The 24,930-nt window shown below is 39.6% G+C and overlaps 1 protein-coding gene across 5 annotated transcripts in view; it reads right to left on the reverse strand.

Moving 5' to 3' along the window:
• The window catches only part of PLD1 (phospholipase D1), a 230,693-nt gene that overhangs the window by 98,486 nt on the left and 107,277 nt on the right, over nucleotides 1–24,930 (reverse strand). For all 5 annotated transcript variants that reach the window (XM_010596030.3, XM_023555502.2, XM_064275473.1 and 2 more), the window contains exons 8-12: nucleotides 24,128–24,220; nucleotides 10,612–10,764; nucleotides 7,489–7,638; nucleotides 6,407–6,490; nucleotides 141–222 (exon numbers count right to left, since the gene is read on the reverse strand). In XM_010596030.3, the coding sequence (XP_010594332.1) occupies nucleotides 141–222; nucleotides 6,407–6,490; nucleotides 7,489–7,638; nucleotides 10,612–10,764; nucleotides 24,128–24,220 (562 nt within the window). The remainder of the gene's footprint in view (nucleotides 1–140; nucleotides 223–6,406; nucleotides 6,491–7,488; nucleotides 7,639–10,611; nucleotides 10,765–24,127; nucleotides 24,221–24,930) is intronic.

The following is a 24,930-nucleotide window of genomic DNA, read 5'->3' on the forward strand; positions in this document are numbered from 1 at the left end:
TGCATTTAAGTCCATTTACATTCAGCGTAATTATTGATTTTTTAAGAGTTTAGTGCTGTCATTTATGAAGGACTTTTTGAAAAAGAAGACATTTCAGGGAAAATAAATATTATATCAGCATTTGTTTGTAAAGTACGTACTGCTTTTCGTTTAAGAATGCAGTCCAACCTCCAGCGATTTCCTTCAACCACCGGGCGTTTCAGGAAGATTTCTGGACTCAACCTAAAATCATGAAACCAAGATTCCAAATAACTAAAACAAAACATAAAATTCTGATCGTGACATAGGATGCAAAGGCAATTTCAGCCCAAATGAAGACACGACCATCCTCTACTGTGGTGGGTCATCTAAAGTTTGCTAAGGGTCTACATACAATGTCACATAGGAACAAGAATCTTTATCATACAAAAAGTCAGTATCAATCCCCCTCCCCAACACACACGCACACATACCTACACACACATGTGGACACTGCTGATTGCACACCCGACAGCTGTTCTGAACCCTCCCCTTCCTTGCTGCCAGAGCCTCCTTCTCACTACAGTGGGCGAATATTCTAGGTACTTGTTTTTCCAGACCCCTGTGCAGCTAGAGCATGATGTGACACCATCACGGACAATGAGGTTTATGTGAGAAGGTACAAGTGAGGGTTATTGGGAAATTTTTTCTTCCTTGGTGAGAGAGAGAAACACACAGCAGGAGAAAGCTCAGCCTTTACTTCCAGCTTTGGGATGGACATTGTATGGGGACATCGTGCTTGGAGGGCTGCAACTGTATTGAAACTTTAAGGGGAAGGCCCAGACCCCTGAAATCACTAAGCCATTGCACCAACCCTAAAATAGCCCAACTCTGGATTTCCCATTAAGTGAGACAAATAAATCCTCATTGTTTAAGCCAGCTTTAGTTGTATTCTGGTACTCTGAGCCAAAAACATGCTAACCGGTAAACATACATATTGACTTCCTATAGCAAGGAACAGTGTTCATGGGAACTTGGAGTTTTCTGAGAAAGGAGGAAGAAAGATATGCTGATACATGAAATGTTGCCAATGCAAGAACAGAACCCTGGACCTTTCCTCTACAGCAGTGTCACAGGGCAGCTGAGAGTATACAGAGTCACTTCTTCCCCTTGGGTTGAGTTCTAAAGTCCGTGTCTGTGTTAATCTGCACGTATTATAACTTTCCTGTAATGAGGAGAAATCAACAAATAACAAAACCAAACCCTGTCAGCTGAAGTTCTAGATCTAGAGGCAGGAGTAGACTGTGAAGGGGTTAACGCATGTGTCATTCTAGGCTACAGCACTGCCATGTCAGAGACTCCACTAAACACATGGAAACAACAGGATTTTAAGAAGCTAATGAGATTAAAAGAAATACTTTTTATGTTCTACTTCATTCAGTTAAAGAAAAAAAAAAAACCTACAGGTAAAGTCTATCTAGAGGAGACATTCACTGAATAAGATACATAAGTAAACAGAGAAAGGAAGGAGTGTATACAGTACGTTGTTACTGTTAGGTGCTGTTGAGTCAATTTTGATTCATAGTGACTCCATGTGACAGAGTAAAACTGTTCCATGGGGTTTTCTAGGCTGTAGTCTTTGTAGGAACAGATCAACAGGTCTTTCTCTCGAGGAGCCTCTAGGTGGGTTTGAATTGTCAACTTTTCAATTAGCAGCCGGGCACTTAACTATTGGCTTAACCGGGCTTCTTGTGTTTAATATAAATACTTGCATATTTAGAGTAGGAAATGGACTCAAAGGTAATCTATACTCAAAAAAAATGTAGCTACTAATAGGAAAAATGTTGAGAACAATTAAAAAGATATTGAAGTATATAAGTGCAAAACTGTGCACTGCTATTTCACTGAAACTAAGAGATGTCTAAAAACATATATTCACCTGCAATATTCTTTTTAAGGTACACATTAACTATGGGCTCAGATGGATTTAGTTTTGGAGCTACTTTTAATGCTATACAATTAAGTCTTTCTAGTCCTTTATTTTATTTAATCCACAAGCATCATGTACCCTGTATGCAGAGGACAAATATTGCATGATCCCTCTTTTATAAGACAAAAATAGGTATATATAAAGAGACCAATGTTCATTGGTGGTTTCCAGAGAGAGGACAAAACTGTTATTTTTGGCGATGGGAAAAGTGGCACTGAATGTGGGTGTAGTGAGCACAGCATGACCAAAGTAAATGACGTTGCTGAGAAGCACTCGAGAGAAAAGATGTCTGTGCTAAAGAATTTGACATATATAAGAGGGCAGCAACTCAAAGAAAAACGAAAAAACAAGTGTATGATCACGTATGGATGGGTACAGGTGTATATGTATGTGAGAACATAATTATCTATGTGTGTGTGTGTGTGTGTAAATACAGATACTTGTGTGCAGATACATTATATTCAATGAAGACACAACTACAGATCTCCTCAGACATAACCAAACTCCTTTCGAGACTATCTTTTTTAGGTTTGAAAACTTAGGAGCATAGTCTTATGGAACAACTTGGTCAACTGGCAATAATATAGTTCACAAAGTTCATGTTCTGCATCCTAGTGAAATGAGTAGTGTCTGGGGTCTTAAAGCTTGCAAGCAGCCATCTAAAATACAACTAGTGGTCTCTACTCATCAAGAACAAAAGAGTAAGAAGGTAACCAAAATCTCAGAGAAGAAACAAGTCTATAAGGCTGATAGCCTACATGAGGCATGACCTCATCTCCTCATTTAGATCAGTAGAACTAAATGGTATCCAGCTACCACCACTGTTCTGACCGGGGTCACAACAGATGGTCCTGGATAGAATGGGACAAAAATACAGAACAAAACTCAAATCCTAAAAAGGCAATACTATTAATGGTCTGATGGAGACCTGGAAGAACCCCCAAAACTATAGCCCCTGGGCGCTCTGCTAACCCAGGACTGAAAATATTCTCCAAGCCCACTTTTCAGACAAAGATTAGACAGGCCTATATAACAAAAAAATCAGGAATGTGTTTCTTAGTTTGAATATACTAGACTAAATGAGCAGCTCCTGTTCAAAAGCAGGTAGCCTGGACTATTTAATGGGCTAATCACTGTCTCTTCTAACTTGACAGCCTACCTCAGAATTCATCTCTTCAGGAAATTTCTCCTGACTATATCTACCCAAATCCGATTACTACTTTATCCACACCTTCAAAAATTTCAGTTTGCACTTAAAAAGAATCTCACAGCTGAAAGGAACCTCAGGCATTAGGCAGTATACCTGGCTGGCTGCGAGGCAGCTGTGTGATACGTGGGCTCTAGAACAGACACACCTGGATCAAACTAGCATTGGCAGGTACTGACTGAGTTTGGGTGGTTCCCTGATCTGTGTCCTACTTTTTCTCATCTATAACACAGTCCCTGGCACCTAGCAAGAATTCAGTAAATAATAGCTATTACTGTTAGTTACTTCTACCATGCCTTAGAAACTACTTCTTAGGAAGGTTAACGTGACTTGCCCAAAGTTAGTAGTAGTTTGGCAAGAGCTCCTAAGATGGTCTGAGTTGAGGCCCTCACCATTTCTCTCCTGGACCACTGTGTAGCTTACTAGGGGTCTCCATAGCCTCTTTTCAACTTATCTTATATACTCTTACCAGAATGGTCCCTTTCAGAAAACAAACTTGACTAAAACTTTCATGCTTAAGAATCATCAGTGGTTCCCACTGCTCACAGGATTAAGTCCAAACTCCTTAGCAGCTCACCAAATGCCCTTCACAACTTGGTCTAACCCATTTTTTGAGTAGCATCTCTATCCACCGTCTTAATGGACCCTATGCTCAAGCCACACACAACCTCTACTCTCCTCCAAAAATGCCGCACTCTCTCACACCTCTGTGCCTTGGTCCTGGCTAGCCCTCTAGCTAAAACACCCATTCGTTGTCTTCATCTGGTCCACTCCATCACTCCATAGCCAATCCAGTGGTCTCTTCTTGAAGCTTCCACCATGGCAGCAGGCCATCCTTGCCCTTCCTCTGAGCTCCCTCTGTGCCTTCTATGTTGGTCCTCCCAACTGAGTTTTCCCCAAATTTTTGTTTTTTGTCTAATTTCCTGACTCTATATTGTTCAAGAGTAGGGGGTGCTTCTCATTCATCTGTATAGTCACACACCCTAGTTCAGTACCTGACACAAACCCATTGCTGCCAAGTCAATTCTGACTCATAGCGGCCCTACGGGACAGAGCAGAACTAAGAGTTCTTGAATGAATAAGTAAATAAATTAACAAATGAATGGATAGGTGGATAAATGAATTAATGAACAAAAACAGCACTAAGTACTTCTAGGTCCCTGGGATTTACTCTTGTTTCTCATTTCACCGTATGTGCCCCGGCTTGCATGCTAATTGTTTTAGAAGCATATTACTACAGTTTACACGTAAGTATGTCTTTTGAATTAGATTAGAAGCTTCTTAAAGACAAGTGAATCCCTAACTATGCTTTTTCCTCTCTCAGATCCAAATAAATCAGGATTTTGTTAAGATTCTGAATGTTCTCTTTTGCAATATACTGTGCATGACAAGGAAACCCTGGTGATGTAACGGTTACGAGCTACAGCTGCTAACCAAAAGGTGGGCAGTTAGAATCCACCAGGCGCCTCTTGGAGACCCTATGGGGCAGTTCTGCTCTGTCTTACAGGGTCACTATGAGTTGGAATCGACTCGACAGCAACAGGTTTGGTTTTTTCGTGCATGACAAGGATTTTCTTCACATGTTATGAGGAAAGGTACTGCAAAGGCCATATTTCAAAGGGTATGTTGCAGTAAGGTGTTACCCTAATGCAGTCATGAAAAAGAAATGCCCCCTGCTTCATTCGCTCACAGACAGTGGAAGAGAAAACATTCAGGGTTCCACCTCTTTAGAAGTTTAAATGAAAGTCTGTGTTTTAGTGTTCAGAACCTTCAAAAGAGACATTATTTTCTTGCAGAAAGCATAAAAATATGCACTCAGTGGAAAAACTATTTTGATTCTCTCTCATGTCTTCGCCAGAAATATTTTTAAAAAGAACATAATACTACGTTAAGCTTGAATTTATTCTCCTAAGTGTTTACAAAATAGTCAAGATGAAAAGGCTTCTAAGAAGGAAACTGACTGTAAAGACAAATTTGGCAGAATTATGGAGGGTAGGAGTAAGCTCCTCCACAAACATGCCAATAAACAGGTTCATAGGCACACTGTCAGAAACAACATACCGTATCTACTGGCTTTAGATCAGTGGGTCTCAACCAGGGCAGATGTTGCCCCCAAAGGACATTTGGCAATGTCTGGAAACATTTTTGGTTGTTACAACTGGGATTGGCAAGTCTAGAGACATTTTTGGTTGTCGCAACTGGGAGACTGCTACCGAAACATAATGGGCAGAGGCCTGGGATACTGCTAAACATCTCACAATGCAAAGGACAGCCCCTGCAACAAAGAGTCATCCAATCCAAATGTCAATAGAACCAAGGTTGAGAAATACTGAATTGTCCTGGAATTAGGTATCCCCATATCACTGAAGCAAAACAGTAGAAGAAAAGGGGTTCATATTCCTATTACTCTTCTCTCCCCCAAAAATCTAGAATTTGAAGAAAGTAAGTTACGATGATATTTTCACAGTTCACACATAAAGTATCACTTGGAAAACAATGGATAGAGAAAATAAGGGGCATTTTAGGTAACTGAATTCTTAGAAGGAAAACACATTGTAGACATTTCCATTTTCCAATTTGGGCATCTGTGGTGGGTTTTAAAAGTTCCACCAGACGAGCAATTGAACTGGTCAGACTACAAAGCCTATACCAATTCCAGGAGTAAAATTTCCCAAGAGCTAAATGAGTTTTAGATGCAGACTTCCAGTGACCTTAATAAGTGTCATAATTCTCATGAACTTTAAAAAGATCAGAAAGTTGAAACCTGGTATATCGTCAGAATAACTGACCAGGCCTAGTCATGGCAGAGGACGTTTTAACAGCAATAGGCAAATGGAACTATTTCAACATCAAAGGGACACAATTCAGACAAAGTATGGTCCCTGGACCTGGTAACAGGCAAACCGGAATGAGGAAAGGTGCCCAAAGGAGATTATTTTCCATAACTTTCTACAACTACATTTGCCTTGCAGCACAATCTTTACTAAAATGAATACTTGGGTGTCTCCTTCCAAATGGAAAGACAAAAACAAAACTGTTCAAGCTAAATACTTTAAGAAATATATTTGGATGCCAAGTCTTTTGAAAAGGTCTTTGACTGGAGGCTATTACAGTTAACTGGTTGAGACTTTGGCCAAACCATCTGTAGGTAGGGCCGGTTTTCCTAATGCACAGTTCTTGAACAGCATTACACTGTTGTAAATGTCTAAAGGTAGAGATATCCAGACAAAATCCTGCGGACAAATACTAACCACCAATCTGTGATAAAAATCTCTTCTTCAGCCTCTTCCATTGCATTTGCCACATCTTCAAAATATCCTTTGGCGTTAACATACCTGAAAGACAAGGTTTTTTGTTTTGTTTTTTACAAGAAAGAAAACAAACATCCCATGGCAAAGCAAAACATGGAAGTCACAGCCTGGATCCTGTATACAACCACCAGTTTACTTCACATGATTGGGAAACAAGGGTTGAAAATATCACCTTCCATCTGCTACCCAAGGACAGGAAGTAGACAGAAGTAAGCAACCTGATTCTTCTCTGCTTAGAGCACAAATTGAACCTCATCATTGAGAGGCCAGATGAATTCTCTCATGCTGTTGAACTCACAAGGAGCCCTGGTGGTGCAGTGGTTAAACACTCAGCTGCTAATCAAGAGGTCAGTAGATTGAAACTACCAGCTGTTCCGCAGGAGGAAGATGTGACAATCTGCTTACACACAGATTAAAAAATGAAACAAAACCAAATCTGTTGTCATTGAGTTGATTCTGACTCATAGTGACCTGACCTACTCATCCTATACAGTCACTACGAGTCAGAGTCGACTCAATGGCAATAGGTTCACTTTTTTTTTTGGTTGAACTCACACATCATTGTTCTTCTGAGACTTAATTAAAGCAGCCTAGTCTTCAATCCCTGGGTAGAAAAACATGCTAAACTTGATTTTATTTAAAAGAAATATCTAGCCATTAAATTCACTTCCTGAGATTATGGCTAATGATTTAAACAAACCTCTCATTTGCATCATTAAGAAAAATGGTGAGGTTAGAAAGCCACTGACAGCTTTAAGAATCAGACTTCAAAATTTCCAGCCAGCTATCTAAAGCTCACTGTGAAAAATGCAGAAAAACAAAAATTGGAAAACGATTCTATGCTCGGGTAGCACTATGACTGCCTGAAAAGGAAAGGCCCCTGTAAAGTATGATTTTCACAGTTTTGAAAATCGACTCCAGGCGAATTTTGATATGTTAGATGTTATGACTATAATATTAGGTTATAGTGAAATATTAGACATTATGACTACCTTGATAGCCTCAGAGTGAAAAGGTCTTACCATTTAGCTAGCGTGTTCTCTTGGATAGCAGCATATGACCCAAATCGATGATCTTTGAGAAAGTCAGCGCCGTGCTTCTGGATGAATTCTTCTATAGCCCCTCCCCACCATCGAGCCTGTCTATAGCTGTTGCATTTTAAAATAAGTGTCCTTCAAAGAAAAGCAACATGTGGAAAAGAATGGTCACCCTGTGTTCTCTTTCTTAAAACAAATTTAAGGATTAAACATGCCGTGTTTTGTTTTGTTTCTGCAGCAAACATAAATTGAAAAATTTAGGCCAACAGCATCGTACTTTATATCAAAAAAGCAGGCTTTAAAATTTTTTTTTGTAGGCTTTCTAAATATGTTCAATATATCAAAAATTAAATTTCAGATTGCTTTTATTCACTCATCCGCTTGTTCATGCTTGCAAACGTGCATTAGGTACTTATTGTAGATGCAGAACTGAGCAAGGCTGTAAGGAGGATAACAAAAGTGGTGGAAGGCAAGGTCCTACTTCTAAGAGTTGGGTAGAGAGTTGATGGCTCCTGTAGAGGACATTTCCCTTTCTGCTTCCTGGTATTCATTCCCTTGCCTTCTGGAAACACCATCTTAATTGTTCTTTTGGAGAGCATCCCTTCCCTATTCTGACCCACCAAAGCCAAGCAAAATGGCATAGTCCATACCCCCCATTATCAGAGACTGGTTCAGGGCTGAGTATGTGATTCAGCTCCACCCAATGAGAGAGAGAGAATTCGAGGACTAGCTTAGAAATGGCAGGAAGAGTCTCTTTCCCTTGCACCAAATTTGGTGTGTGTGGTGGGAGGCAGCCATCTTGCTACAATGGAGGGACCATCCTGAGGAGGGAGTAGATCCACAGAGGAAGGCAGAGCTGAGAAGCACAGGGAAAATGTGCCTCAATGATGTAGTCTGAGTCTCAGAATCAGCCATGTTTGAAGCCAATGCGACTGATGGATTCTGTTTCAGGTATAAGCCAGTTTGCATTGGATTTTCTGCCACTCATGACTAAACTACCCTAAAATATTACAGATTACAGAAAGTTATTAGATGGCAAGTGTCACAATCAGTAACTAATGCCAAGAGATGAAAATAAGTTACCATAATTTGAAGTTCAGAGAAAAACAAGGTGTTGGAGCCAACTGTCTTTCTGCCATTTAGGCAGAAATCCACCCCTACTCCAATATAAACAGAAGACTGTAAGTGAGGAGGGAGAGATTGCTTTTGGGGGGGAATGCAATGATCCTGATGAGAAGCAGGGAAAGGGCTATGTTCACAGTTCCTAAAATATTTATTTATAGATATTGTTGTCATCATTGTGTGTTGTGGAGTTGATTCTGTGTCATAGTGACCCTATGTGACAGAGTAGAACTGTCCCATAGGGTTTTCCAGGCTGTAATCCCTATTGAAGCAGACTGCCAGGTCTTTTCTCCCACAGAGCCACTGGGTGGGTTTGAACCACCAATCTTTTAGTTAGCAGATTAGGGGTGCTCAAATCCCTCACCTCAATAAATCAAAGATTGATGCCTGGCTCTTGTCTGAAAAGCCATTGAACCATTAGTGCCTACTGCTGCTGGGAGGTGGAGATGAGGAGGTGGAGACATGGTGGAGCTGAGAGGAGTGAAGCATCCTCAGTCGGGGCGGAAGGAGACAGGAATTTCCGGGAGCAAGGGCCAGAGGGCATGGAAGTGCCTGGGCTTGAGTCAGCCTGATGAAGTAAGTACTACTCCAACTGAGTTGAAATGCCTCTGCCAACCAGTTACCAAAAGATTTTGTGGAAGAGAGAGGTGATAAGGGGAGGCCTTGTCACAGGATGTGGATCAGATATAAGAAAAATAAAAACTATTCCAAACATGGAGACAGGAAGAACAAAGTTAAACAGGAAAGAAGAAATGTGTAAGAAGGGATGGTAAAAGAACTGCTTCCACAGAACCTGAGAGGCTGCTGGGTCGGGACTGCAAATAAAGTAAGATAAAGGGCCTTATATTATAAATGGAGGAATTGAGAGAGTTATTTGATAGATGGTGGGAAGAGCTTATACCAGGGAGGAAGCTGAGGAGATATGGATTTGAATGGATTCATCTGGCAGTGCTGCCCAGGGAATGAGGTAGGAAATGGAATAAAGTGGCCAATAAAGTAACTGTTATAGGGACCGCTGAGAATTATGGCCTGACTTCTGTTGCCTTCTGGAAAACAGGAACGCAGCAGCAGCAGGAGGAAAGTTTAATGGCAGAGTCATTGCATTTCTAGTGACTAATCCTGAACCTTTCATTGTCAGAGAGAATCAGGAATTTCAGCACCTTTTTACACACACACACACACACACACACACACACACACACACACAAACATGCATATATAGTAAGGATTGGCATAGCTGTGCTTATGAAAATAACTCCCGGGGAGAGGGCATGGTTGGCAAACAAATGTAGGAAAAAAAAAAAGGTGTATGTTATTTATGTAAAAATACTGTACATATATTTTTATATATACTCTGCCATTAAATACATATATATGTGTGTGTATAAAGAAAGAAATGTATATATGTGTGTTCATATACACGAGGCTGAACTACATAGAGAGAAATGTATATATAGAGACAGAAAGACACACATGGTATAATTACAGTCCCCCAGAAACCATATATATAAATACACACACATACTCACTAAGAAAATCTATAGTGAATGTACACTTGAGTATCCTTTCAAGATCTCTTTCTTAAAATCTGCATATAAACAGAATTTTTATAAATAAAATAAATAAAAAGGATATCAATTTATAAAATTAAAATTTTATCTTATTTTATTTTTTAAAAATGGCAACTATCATCCCTTAATTTATCTGTTTGGTGAATTGCTATTACAGAGTTGTAAATTTTGTTAAAATGAGCATGTATCAATGCATGGGATAATATTTTTTTGTTTGTTTCTGTTTCACATAGGATAATCTGTCGTTAAAAAATGCAGAAGGAAAAATTATTTTCATTACCTTTGATTGAGGATGAGTTCTAAAATAACAATTTTTGACATCTAAATTTTACCTACATTGCTTAAAGTCGAAAGAAAATTTTAATGCTTTTACGAGATTTTAATAGAAACCTTTAAAAAAATTTGAAATTTCTACCTGGAGAGATTATCAATTCGGAGTCCATATTTAGTCTCTGTCTCCTTCTTCCCCACCTTAATTCTGAATTCTTTATCTACCAGCAGGACGAAGGCAATAGCACCATTGTCTGGCTTCATATACAGTAAAAAAGAATCTTTCACTATTAACCACCTGTAAGAGGGTAATAAGTATTTTTAATTGTATTGAATTGCTGAAACAAAAAGAACAAATTATTACAAGTCTTAAGTAAACATTCTAGTAGACTGTAGACATAATTTTATTTTTTACACAGAAGATTTGGTCTTTAAAAATTACACTGGAAAAGGAAAAAAAAAACTTTCTCTTTTGTTTTTCTAAGAATTGCTAACACCAAAGAACTCAAGAAGAATTTATTATCCCTTTAAAGCTGTCTGAGGCTGGGTTCTCTAGAGAAGCAAAACCAGTGAGGTATGTATATAAAGACAGAGATTTATATCTATGGAAATGGCTAACAAGGCGGCAGAGGCTGGCAAGTCTCAAATCCATGGGTCAGGCATCAGGCTGGAGGCTTCTCCCAATTCATGTAGCTGCTGGGGCAGATGAACTCAAGATCAGCAGGCCAGATGGCAGGCTGCTGGTTCATGGGCTGCAAGGCTGACAAATTCTAAGATCGACAGGTGAGACAGCAGGCTGCTGGATAATGGGCTGCAGAGCCCAATGAATCCCAAGATCGACAGGCAATATGGCAGCAGCTGGCTCAAGTCCCAAGAATTGGAGGTCAGATGATGATGAGCTGGATGCAGGATCCAGAGCAAGCAAGTGAGCTTTGCCAGAATGTCCAATTATATATTGGATGCAGGCCACATCCCCGAAGAAACTCCCCTTACAACTGATTGGCTGATCACATCAAATCACATCATGGAGGATGACTACATCATTACATAACTGCCAAACTACACCATTACATAACTGCCAAACTACTGAGAATCCTGGCCCAGCCAAGCTGACAGACAACCTTAACCATCCCAAACACTAATGACAAAACCTGGGAGAAAACCCCTGATATTGGCAGGTAGTGCTCATGAGATGTACAATTGGAGCCCCAGCTGCTGGATGAATGGAATGGGTTGGTGTTTACTGACAAAAACTATCATTAAAGAGGCAATTAATAGTGAGTAAAATCCCCTTTAAAAATTTCACTGTGTCCAACATCCTACATATTCTGTTGTTCATGTCAAATTATTTGTGGTTTTAATGACCTTTAATAAATGATGCTCAATAGTACATGAATTCTTAAGAGCACTTCCATTCAATTAAATGTATATAAGCATTTCATAATGGAAAATTATAAACATAAGGGAAGAAGTGGAAGTAGCACAAAATAGCAGACATGAACATCTGTTCTGGAGGGGCTAACTAGGCCAGTGGGGGAAGATGTATGGAGAAGAGGGTGTTGGAGGGAGCTTACTGGGCTGGTGGGGGAAGATGTACAGGGAAGAGGATGTTGGGAAAAATTTGAAATGGATAATGTTAACGGTTGGACAACACAATAAATGTAACTAATGTCACTGAATTGTACACATTAAAAATGTTGAAATGTTGCAAACAATTTGTTACATATATATGTAACATAATTAAAAAAAAAGATGTATGGGGCACAAATAATTATAAATCTAAGCAGAATGGGATAGATACTAGAAAAGCAAAAAGTGATGGGTACAAGGAAGAGGGAGTCCTTAGTTCTGCTAGGAGAAGGAGCTAGTGCCATTCTCCAGGAGAAGTGGTGTCTGAGGGATGCCAGGAAGAATTCTGGCAAGTAAAGCCTGGGAGGACATGCTGCATGGAGGGAAGAGCTAGCAAAGGCACTGAGGTGCGGAATTTACACACTGATAGCCTTATTTGTCTTTTTCATGATAGTTTTTGTTACCCAACTCATTTCATTCATTCAACAGCTAAGGCTCCAATTGTACATCCCTTGAGCACTACCGGCCAACATCAGGGACTTTCTTCCAGGTCTTGTCACGAGTGTTTGGTATGATTAAGGTTCTATGTCAACTGTGCTGTGTGCTTGAGAACAGTTTGGTGTAGTCAGGGTCTCGGAGTAGTGAAAGAAGAGTGAGGGGAAAGGGCAAAGGCCACGCTAGGTACACTTGAAGGCCATGCTAAGACGGCTCGCTTGATATCATGGATGAGTGTCATCCAATCATCAGAATCTCTTGGGAAGCATGTTAAAAATAACAGATTCCTGGCCCCACCCCAGACCCATCATATCAGTAGAAAGCCCTGGTTATCTATGTATCTAACAAAAACATCAAGGTGCTTATAAATAAGTGAATTCTTATAACTGGGCAAGAAAGTAGGTTAATAATATCATTGCTATTGTTGTTGTTAGGTGCTGTCAAGTCGGTTCTGACTCATAGTGGCCCAATATGTAGGCAGGTATCGAACAGAACGAAACACTGCCCGTCCTGTGTCATCCTCACAATCGTTATTATGTTTGAGCTCATTGTTGCAGCCACTGTGTCAGTCTGTCTGGTTGAGGGTCTTTCTCTTCTCCATTGACCCTCTACTTTGCCAAGTACGATGTCCTCCTCCAGGAAATGGTTTCTCCTGATAACATGTCCAAAGTATGTGAGGCAAAGTCTAGCCATACTTGCTCCTCACGAGCATTCTGGCTGTGCTTCTTCCAAGACAGGTTTGTTCACTCTTCTGGCAGTCCATGGTATACTCAATATTCTTTGCCAACACCATAATTCAAAGGCATCAATTCTTCTTTGGTTTTTCTTATTCATTGTCCAGTTTTTACATGGATGTGAGGTGACTGAAAACACCACGGCTTGGGTCATGCGCACCTTAGTCTTAAAGTGACATCTTTGCTTTTTAACACTTTAAAGAGGTCTTTTTTGCAGATTTGCCCAACGAAATGGGTCACTTGATTTCTTGACTGCTGCTTCCCTGGGTGTTGATTGTGGATCCAAGTAAAATGAAATCCCTGACAACTTCAATCTTTTCTCCACTTATTATGAATGTTATTTGCCAGGTTGTGAGGATTTTCCTTTATGTTGAGGTGTAATCCAAACTGAAGGCTGTGGTCTTTAATCGTCACCAGTAAATGCTTCAAGTCCTCTTTGCTTTCAGCAAGTAAGGTTGTGTCATTTGCATATCACAGGTTCTTAACGAATCTTTCTCCAATCCTAATGCTGTGTTTTTCATCATATAGTCCAGCTTCTCAGATGATTTGCTCAGCATACAGACTGAAAAAGTATGATGAAAGGATACAACCCTGACACACACTTTTCTTTACTTTAAACCACGCACTATCCCCTTGTTCTATTCGACTGACTGCCACTTGGTATATGTACAAGTTCCTTGTGAACACAATTAAGTGTTCTGGAATTTCCATTCTTCACAATGTTAACTATAATTTGTTATGATCCACACAGTTGAATGCCTTTGCATAGCCAAAAAAACACAAGTAAACATCTTTCTGGTATTTTCTGCTTTCAGCCAAGATCCATCTTGAATTTCTGGCAGTTCCCTGTCTATGTACTGTTGCAACTGTTTTTGAATTATCTTCGGCAAAATTTTATCTGTATGTGATATTAATGACATTGTTGGATAATTTCCACATTCTGTTGGAACACCTTTGTTTTGAATGGGTACATATATGGATCTGTTGCAGTCAGCTGGCCAGGTAGCTATCTTCCAAATTTCTTGGCATAGATGAGTGAGTGCTTCCAGCATTGCATCTGTTTGCTGAAACGTCTCAGTTGGTATTCCATCAATTCCAGAAGGCTTGTTTTTTGCCAATGCCCTCAGTACAGCTTGGACCTCTCCTTTCAGTATCATCCATTCTTGATCATAAGCTATCTTCTGAAACGGTTGAACGTCAACCAATTCTTTTTGGTACAGTGACTCTGTGTATTCCTCCCATCTTCTTTTGATGCTTCCTGCGTCGTTCAATATTTTCCCCTTAGAATTCTTCATTATTGCAACTCAAGGCTTGAAATTTTTCTTCAGTTCTTTCACCTTCAGAAATGGCAAGTGTGTTCTGCCCTTTTGGTTTTCTAACTCCAGGTCTTTGTACATTTCATTATAATACTTTTCTCTGTCTTCTCAAGCTTCCCTTTGAAACCTTCTGTTCGGCTCTTTTACTTCATCATTTCTCCTTTTGCTTTCACTACTCTAAATTTCAGTCTCTTCTGACATCCATTTTGTTTTTTTCTTTATTTCCTGTCTTTTTAATGACCTCTTGCTTTCTTCATGTATGATGTCCTTGTACATCTCATCTGGTCTTCAGTCATTAGTGTTCAATGCATCAAATATATTCTTGTGAAGGTCTCTAAATTTAGGTGAGATATATTCAAGGTCATATTCTGGCTCTTGTGAACTTGTTTCAATTTTCTTCAGCTTCGACTTGAACTTGCATATGAGCAATTGATGGTCTGTTCTGCAGTTGGCCCCTGACCTTGTTCTGACTGAAGATATTGAGCTTTTCCAGTGTCTCTTTCCACAGATGTAGTGGATTTGATTCCTGTGTATTCCATCTGGCAAGGTCCGTGTGTATAGTTGTCGTTTATGTTGTTGAAAAAAAGATATTTGCAATGAAGGAGTTGTTGGCCTTGCAAAATTCTATCACGGGATCTCTGGTGTCGTTTCTATCACCAAGGTCATATTTTCCAACTACCAATCCTTCTTCTTTGTTTCCAGCTTATGCATTGCAATCACTGGTAATAATCAATGATCTTGATTGCATGTTTAATCCACTTAATACTGCAGAACTTGGTAAAAATCTTCAATTTCTTTATCTTTGGTCTTAGTGGTTGGTGTGTAAGTTCGAATAATAGTCATATCAACTAGTTTTCCTTGTAGGTGTATGGATATTATCCTATGACTGCCAGCGTTATACTTCAGGATAGATCTTAAAATGTTCTTTGTGGTGATGCCATTCTTCTTCAATTTATCATTCTGGCATAGTAGACTGTATGATTGTCTGACTCAAAATGGCCAATACCAGTCCATTTCAGCTCGCTAATGCCCAGGATATTGATATTTATGTATCGTATTTCATTTTTGATGACTTCCAATTTTCCTAGATTCATACTTCATACCTTCTACGTTCTGATTACTAATGGATGTTTGTAGCAGTTTCTTCTCATTGAGTCATGTCACATCAGCAAATGAAGATTCTGAATGTTTTACTCCATCCACATTTTTAAGGTCAACTCTACTTTGAAGAGGCAGCTCTTCCCCCAGTCATATTTTGAGTGCCTTCCAACCAGAGGAACTCATCTTCCAGAGCTACATGAGCCAATGTTCCGTCATTACTCATAAGGTTTTCGCTGGCCAACTTTCTAAAAAAGTAGATTGTCAGGTCCTTCTTCCAAGTCTGTCTTAGTTTGGAAGCTCCACTGAAATCTGTCCATCATGGGTGACCCTGTTGGTATTTGAAATACCAATGGCATATCTTCCAGCATCACAGCAACATGCAAGCCCCCACAGTATGACAAACTGACAGACGAGTGGTAGAAATCTATGATAACTACATTATATATATTTAATTTATTTATTGTGCTTTAGGTGAATGTTTACAAATCAAGTCAGTCTCTCATTCAAAAAGCCATACACACCCCGCTTTGCACTCCCAGTTGCTCTCCCCTTGATAGGATAGCACATTCCTCCTCTCTACCCTGTATTCACCAAGTCCATTCAACTAGCTCCTGTATCCTTTTTCCTTCTCATCTTGCCACCAGACAGGAGTTGCCCACATAGTCTCATGTGTCTACCTGAGCCACGAAGTTCACTCCTCACCAGCATCATTGTCTGTTTTATAGTCCAGGCCAATCCCTGTCTGTAGAGTAGGTTTCAGGAACGGTTCCAATCTTGGGCTGTCAAAGCGTCCAGGGACCATGACTGTCAGGGTCCCCCCGGTCTCAGTCAGACCATTAAGCCTGGTCTTTTAGGAGAATTTAAGATCTGCATCCCACTATGATAACTACATTATATTTTAATGGCTTTTTAATTTAGGATTTAATATAGGGAAATCTATGTTAATTCCCACATACTTTTATTTAACTCGTTTCTTAAAAAACATATAGCCTGTCTCCTTCCGAATAAAGGGCGATAGAGTAATTTACTGTAAAGGACATGTGATAGGGTTAATAAAAGAAAAAACACCAAGGTCACAGATAACAAATACCTAACCTAAAAGCCTAATGTAATTATGGTGATGGCACACCAATATCCTGCAAAGTTTTCTTGTTGAAATGAATAAATTTAAAAAATAAAGGTTTCTATCCTGGGGTTAAATTCCAAGGGCAACTTCTCATTTGGGACCTACTTAAGGCCACACAACAATATAATGGAGTACTCTTAATAGCAATTTTCAGCAAATTCAGAAAATATACTTTTTATAAGAATTCTTATAGCAGCCCTCAAGAGAAATAGCAAGGTTGTGCCATCAATGGTAACTCAGTGATTCTGATGGGGTTGAGGTAGGAATCCAGATATACAGCTGCCTGGTGGTAACACCTGGTTAAGGCTAAAAGAGTAACTGGATCACACATCTGTTAAAGTTCCTTTGCTACAGCACTCTGTTTTCCCAGCTTGGCTTTTGATGCGAGTGAGAGAGCAGACAGTGTGGCAAAGGCCCAGAGTGCTGGCGTGCTATGTTGTTGACTGGGAAAGGAGCCTAAGGCTTTGAAAACCGCAGCTGGCAGGGCTGACAATCTGAAAAGAAAATCAAGCAGCCCAGGCGTATGACTTCGCCTACCTAGAAGTCAAGGACACCTGACTGGTCTCAGAGCCTACTGTGGGATCTTTACCAGCCACAAGGGCATAGGATGACAACAGGATGATCCTGATGCAGGTGTAACCAGCTCCCACCTCTGGCATTAAAAAGCAAATCTCAGGAATGCTCCTGAGAGCACAGGCTCATGGCATCACCACCAGGGCCAATGGCTACAGACATGCCTTCAGGAATAGGCCACCATATCTCACTGTACAGGTGTGCCCTGTACAAGGACCCCTGCTGAGGCAGGGCTTTGATGAAGACTGCATCACCCTACAAGAATGGGGCATTTGTTCCAGTTTGCACAGAGGCCATACACAGGCTATAAGCAGCCTTGGTCAGAGACTGGAAGGAGATAGCTAGATGTATTATTGGGCCAGAGGACTGCTGAACTCTAGGGAATGTCATTCATACTACATCCTATGTTAACAGTTCCTTCCCCATCTATACCCCACAATGTGTGGCAGCCTGGAAATATGTAGTTGCTTAGCACTGACAGCTGGATTTTAAAAACTGCATACAAAAGATAATGGTGTCTGTTTTGACAATGATGATTTGTTCCTTTTAACAGTCATTAGTGGTAGAATTCTCGCCTTCCACACAGGAGACTGGGTTGAATTCCCTGCCACCGCACTTCATGGGTAGCCACCACTCGTCTATCAGAGGAGGCTTCTGCAGTGCTATAATGCTGAATAAGTTTCAGTGGATCTTCCAGATTAAACACAGGAAGAAAGTTTTGGTAATCTATTCTGAAAAACCAACCAAGGAAACCCCTATGGATGACTATGGTTCGATCTATAGTAAATTAGCCGTATGGCGTAGGACTGGGCAACATTTTGTTCCATTAAGCATGGAGTCACCATGAGTTGGTGGCCCACTCAATAGCAGCTAACAACAGCAAGATTTAGGATAAACAGATCATTGGTCTGTATTTAAAATTCTCCTTTAATTATGCCATTCATTAAAATTCTTCTGATTTCTTCTTTCTCTGTTTTGAAAAATTTTTTTTTTCTTCAACAGGAGGATATGCAGAAAGAAAGGAATCTGTCAACCATCCTTGTAGAAGTCAGCACAGGCTGCACAGTGGTTAAGGTGCTGCCCTCAAGTCAGCCTCCCTGGGCACAAGTTCCAGCGCTATCACCCACCTGCTTGTATGAATTTGGGACACTGAGACTGAAGTTCAAATCTATAAAATGAGGATAACAGAAACGCCCAGTCCATAAATATCTGTGAGGATTAATTGGGATAATTCATGTAAATTGCTTAGCATGGTGCTTGGCACCAATACATGTGAACTATTAAGACTGCTCTTGTTCTCAACCAGGTGAAATTATGGTCTGTTCTTACAAGACACCTCCTGCCTGCACTACTACTTGCCATGGCATTAAAACGTAGGTTTCATCACATCATCACCTCTTTTACATCATTCTTTCTGAATGGTTTGATGGAATGAGGCAATGTTTCTGTTTTTATTTTGCTACTAAATCCCAACTGTTACAGCTACCATTTACTGAGTGCTGAAGAATTGACGTCTTTGAATTGTGGTGTTGGCAAAGAACGTTGAATAAACCATGGACTGCCAAAAGAACTAACAAATCTGTCTTGGAAGAAGTACAACCAAAATGCTCCTTGAACGCAAGGATGGCAAGACTGTGTCTCACATTCTTTGGACATGGTTGTCAGGAGGAATCAGTCCCTGAAGTAGGAAATCATGCTTGGTAAAGTAGAGGGTCAATGAAAAAGAGGAAGACTCTCAATGAGACGGATTGACACAGTGGCAGTAACAATGGGCTTAAGTATAGCAACAATTGTGAGGATGGCACAGGACCAGGCAGTGTTTTGTTCTATTGTGCATAGGGTTGCTACGAGTGGGAACCGATTTGATGGCACCTAGCAACAACAACAATGAAGTATCAGGAACTCTGGTAAATGCTTTACGTTCATTTACATCAAATGCTATTTCATTCAGTCCTTTTTCAACCCTGTTAAGAATGTATTTATTATTATTTATTACTGTCTCCCATTTAAAAAACAGTGTGGGGGAAGGTTTTGTTATGTAAAAGAAGTTTTAGCGAGCTTAAACAATTTGCTCAAGTCACAGATTGAAGAAGTCAAACCCAGAGTCTGGTTCATCTGACCCAACATTTGACCTCTTAGTCATGCCCCTCCAAGCGCCGTGAAGGCAAGCCCCTGCTGTGTTTGGGTGTAGCTGTACCCCCAGAATTTAGCCCAGAATGGAACAGAACAGATTCAGTGAGTAGTGAATGAATGAGTGATAGGAAACAAGTCAGGGCATAAATTCCAGGGATTACTGTCTATTCAGGTTCTGGTCAAATAAAAAAGCATTGAATTGTGGTAGAGTTATACAGATATATAAATATGTGGTAGAGTTATATAGATACATAAATATGGATATGAGTATGGATATAAAGTTGTCTTCCAATGGCCAAAATGTTAACTTTATTATTATTATTATTATTATTATTATTATTATGAAAGTGTACAGAGCAATACGCCAATTCAACAATTTCTGCATATACAATTCAGTGACACTGATTACGTACTTAAAGTCATGCAACCATTCTCACCCTCCTTTTCCAAATTGTTCTTTCCCTTTAACATGAACTCACTGGTCCCTAAGCTTCCTATCTGAGCTTTCAAGTTGCTGTTGTCAGTTTGATCCCATAGATCTTCAAAACAGCACCATGTTCAAGGCAAACATTTTTTACTAAATAAGCTAAAGTATGGTTTGGTTTAAAGAAGACTTCAGGGGATACTTTTGGTTGAGTTTAAAGATTATCTCGGGGCAACAGTTTCAAAGGTTCATCCAGCCTCAGTGGCTCCAGAAAGTCTGGATTCCATGAGAATTTGGAATTCTGCAAAACGGACCTCTTGTTTCCCACCCAGGCAGTCTGCCCCTTGCATAGTTTTCCCATTTCAGTAAAGGGCACAAGCATCGCCCACATTCATAGCTTGCAACCCAGGAGTCATCTTCGAGCACAATCTCTCCCTCCAGTACTTAAGAGAGATGTGTTAGCTTTTTTTTTTTTTTTAACCTCTAAACACATCCTATACACCGCCACATCACTAGGCCAGGCCCATCCCTTCTCACTGGCTAGCTGCAGCAGGTTCCTGTTTGGTTTCCCTGTTTCTTCCCTTGTCCATAAACTAGTCATTAAATCTTTGCATTGCTAACAACCTCTAGTGGCTGTCACTTGGAATAAATCCAAATTCCACACCTTGGTCAGAGGGCCTGGGTGAAAATGAGCTGCCCTCACCTTCTCAGTCTTATATTCCATTGTTCTCTCTGACCATGCTGGCCTGATTGTTCTTCAAAATTTCCAAGCTTGGTCCTTCAGCCTCTAAATTTGCTGTTCTTCTGCCTAGGACGTGTTGCTTCCAGATCCTTACCTAGAGGCCCCTTGTCAATCAAGCCTTTGCTTTAATATTCCTCCTCAGCAAGGCCTCCCCTGGCTACAATATCTAAAACACCTGTCCCCAGTGCCCTTGCTCTACTCCATCATGAGACCCTGTTTGAGCTTCTTTACTGTACTTTTTCCTATCTGAAATTATTCATGGGTCAGTTTGTTTATGGTCTGTCTCCCCCCTTAGAAATTCAGATCCATAAGAGCAGGGAATCTCTCTCTCTTATCCACCACCATCTGCTCAGTGCCTTGTAATTCTTGGGCAGCCCAGAGCAAGTCTTTAGCCAAAGAAATCATTCCACCTAAATATTGGCTGCATGAATGGGTTCCAGAGATTAAATAAAATCATTCAGACACTGTCACTGTGTAAAAAAAAAACAATTCTTGGTATAGCTCATTGTTCAGTGAAGTAAATGCTAAATTTATTTCTTAACATCTATACATCTCTTCCTTTTAAGACATATGGGAGAAGAAACAGTATCTCTGGTCCATTACCAGGTATAAAGGAGTTGCTCAATAAATGCACTATTTAAGCAGACATTTAAAAAAATAATTTATTCTGCTTTGTTGTTGTTAATAAAAAAAACTATGCACAGCAAAACATACACCAATTGAACAGTTTCATCATGTACAATTCAGTGACATTGATCACATTCTTTGCATTGTGTCACCATTCTCACCCTCCTTTTCTGAGTTGTTCCTCCTCCATTAACATAAATTCACTGCCCCCTAAGGTTCCTATCTAATCTTTTGAGTTGTTGTTGTCAATTTAATCTCATATAGATAGATCTTAAAAGAGCATAATACTCAAGGCAGGCATTCTTTACTAGGTAAGCTAAACTATTGTTTGGATTTAACATGACTTCAGGAGATATTTTTGGTTTAAGGTTTAAAGATTATCTCAGGGCAATAGTTTTGGGGGTTCATCCAGCCTCCTTGGCTCCAGAAATCTGGATGTTGTGAGAATTTGAAATTCTGCTTTACTTTTTTTCCCCTTTTGATCAGCATTCTTCTATAGAATCTTTGAATAAAACGTTTAGTAGCGATAGCTGGGCACCATCCAGTTCTTCTTGTCTCATGGCAAGGGAGACAGCTGGACATGGAGGCAATTAGCCACATATCCATTTCCTCTTTCTATTCCTGACTTTCCTTCTTCCCTTGTTGCTTCAGGTGAATACAGACCAATCGTTGTGCCTTGGATGTCTGCTAGCAAACTTTCAAGACATTTTAAATTGTGGAAAGAAATGTTTGCTGTGTTTGTTTTTCTTTCCAACTTTTCTCTGAGACAAGGTCATTAGGAGACTTGATTCAAAGTTTAATTGTTCTGCTTGTCTTACCTTGATTTGTCAATGCAGAATAAATAAAGTGATGAGAATGGCTTTTCATGGGTACAAAAAGAGATAGAGTTATGAACAATTGTCACCTTTCAAAGTAACTCCCATACTGACACCAATAGCCTTCTACTGTGAGAAACTTTCTAAACTAATTTTGTCAGCCCTGTTTTATCACCTTGATTTGGTACAGCTATTTCAAATCCCATAAATGTGACTCAGTAAATACTTATTAATATGGAACCAAGGCTTTAATCGTCATGGAGAGATTTATACAATTTAAAATAATGACACATTTCATTCCAGGGAAGGTCATATCTTTTTAGACTGTCCTGGTTGAAGCATGATTTAATCTAAAGCTTAAAAAGAGGGAAAGGATATTTCTTTTATATAATGAAGCTTCCTCCCACAACTCTTCTGGCTCCCCCTTCTCATATATCTTACAACTCAAACCTCTACTCCTCCGTAAGACCATCCTTGACTCCCTGAGCTAAAGTCACCCTCTCCAGTCCTCAAGTCCCTCACTACCCCATTGGATTTATTTTTCCTTCAAAGATCTTATCACCACTTGAATTTATATTATTAACATTACTTGTTTGCTTAGCTATTGTCTGCGTATCACCTCTAATAAAGCTCCATGAGGGCAGGGATTTTGTTTGTTTTGTTCACTGTTGTTTTCACAGTGGCTAAACAGAACCTGGCAAACATTAGGCACTCAGTAAAGAAAGAATGCAGCAGATCAAGGCTTCCATTCCTTGAGTAGATGTCTTAGGCTGGGTTGCTCCAGAAGTAACCTGAGACAAAAATGTAAAGGAAGTAACGTTCGAAGTACCAGAAGGGAAACACAGGAAGGAAGAGCAAGGATAGATAGATAGCTGCCATCGAGCCATCTCTGACTCATGTGACTTTAGGTACAAAAAGAAACCTCATACCCATTAGCAGTTACTCCCAATTCTCACTTCCCCCAGCCCCTGGAAACTAGTAGTCTACTTTCTGTCTCTATGGATTTGCCTATTCTGGAAATTTGATATGAATGTAATCAAGCAATATGTGGCCTTACCTGTCTGGCTTGATTCATTTAGCATAATGTTTTCAAGGTTCATTCATGTGTCAGTATTTCATTCTTTTTTTGTTAATTAAGTTTTTTTTCAATTTTTACCTTTTATTGAGATATAATTCACGTACCATAAAACCCAGTCTTTTAAAGTATACAATTCAGTGGTTTTTAGTATATCCACAAAGCTGTGTAACCATCACCACCATTGAACTTCCAGAGTATTTTCAACATCCCAAAGAGAAACCTTGTACCCACTAGCAATCTGCATCTCTTTCTTTGTGGCTGAACTCTATATGGATATACTACGTTTTTAAAAATCCATTCATTAGTTGATGGACATTTGGGTTATTTATACTTGTTGGATACTAGAAAAATGCTGCTATGAACATTTGTGTATAAGTTTTGGTGTTTTCAATTCTCTTGGGTAAATACCTAATGGAGGCATTACTGGAGAATATGATAACTCTATATTTAACTTTCGGAGGAAATGCCAGACTGTTTACCAAAGTAGCTATACCATTTCACATTTCTACCAGGAATGTATGAAGAGAGTTCCAGTTTCTCCACATCCTCACCAGTATTTTTGATTATAGCCCTCTTAGCGAATGTGAAGTTATAACTCATTGTGGTTTTGGTTTGCGTTTCCCTAAGGACGGATGATGTTGAGCATCTTTTCATGTACTTATTGACCATTTGTGTATTTTCTCTAACTGAACAATTTTTTACTCCTGTGGATCACTGGATTTTTATGCTTATAATTTGCACACTTTACCTACGGTCCAGTTATGGGTGGAATATTTGAGTGGATGCTGAAATTAGGAACTTAAAAATATAATTAAAACTTGTTCTCCCATGGTTATGAAAGAATTTATAATTTTAAACTAATATGGAAAAACTCCCCCAAAACCTAATTGATTAAAATAAGCAAACACACAAAACACATAAGTCCTACCTTTTTGACCATCGGTAGCAGACTCTTCCCTGGCCACAGCAATTCAAGCCCGGTATCCTATGTCCTCCAGACCTTTTCATTATCATACCTTCTCTAAAAGAGACACAAAATTAACCCATCATGTTCAATTTTCCCACTTACACTTAGTTGAGACAGCCTAGTAACTTGGGACTAAATAAGCCATCTTTTGCTCACATGGCTTTCCTCCATACCCTTTCCTCCTTCACCCTCAAATAGCTCAATGCCATATTTGTTAGGCTGGGTACTCTACAGTTAATCTTCAAAAGGACCCTGGTCAGGCATAACATTTGGGGCAGCATAATTGTGTTGTGCACACTGAAGGACCTTAAGCATCCTGGCTCCTCCAGTCATTGTGAAAAACTAAAAAAGATCCTACATATTTCCAAATACCCTCACAGGGATGGTTCAGGTGCTTGTTTAGACCATTGGAGGGGCTCGCCCACCAATGCCAGGATATTTCTGCATCCTTTCACATACAGCTCTACCAAGTGAGCCATACCAGCTTTGAAAGGAGTAATAACTTACTGTTGAAAGATGTGACAAGAAAGAGCAATAATGGCTAAACAAAATAAAACAATGTTTAAAAAACTCCTAAGAATGTTCTTAACAAAAATTTTAATGTTTAGCTGTTTATAACATCAAACTCTAATATGGAGAAGGAAAATAATCATTCAGTAAATTTCAGTTTTGTTAAATAACATACATTTTGCACAGAATTATTTTTAAATAACCATCAAAATGAGTTAACAGCTTTTCTAAGTCATTAGAGGAAGGTGTCATAT

Source organism: Loxodonta africana, chromosome 23 (genome assembly GCF_030014295.1).
Source record: "Loxodonta africana isolate mLoxAfr1 chromosome 23, mLoxAfr1.hap2, whole genome shotgun sequence".
In the NCBI taxonomy this organism is placed as follows: Eukaryota; Metazoa; Chordata; class Mammalia; order Proboscidea; family Elephantidae; genus Loxodonta; species Loxodonta africana.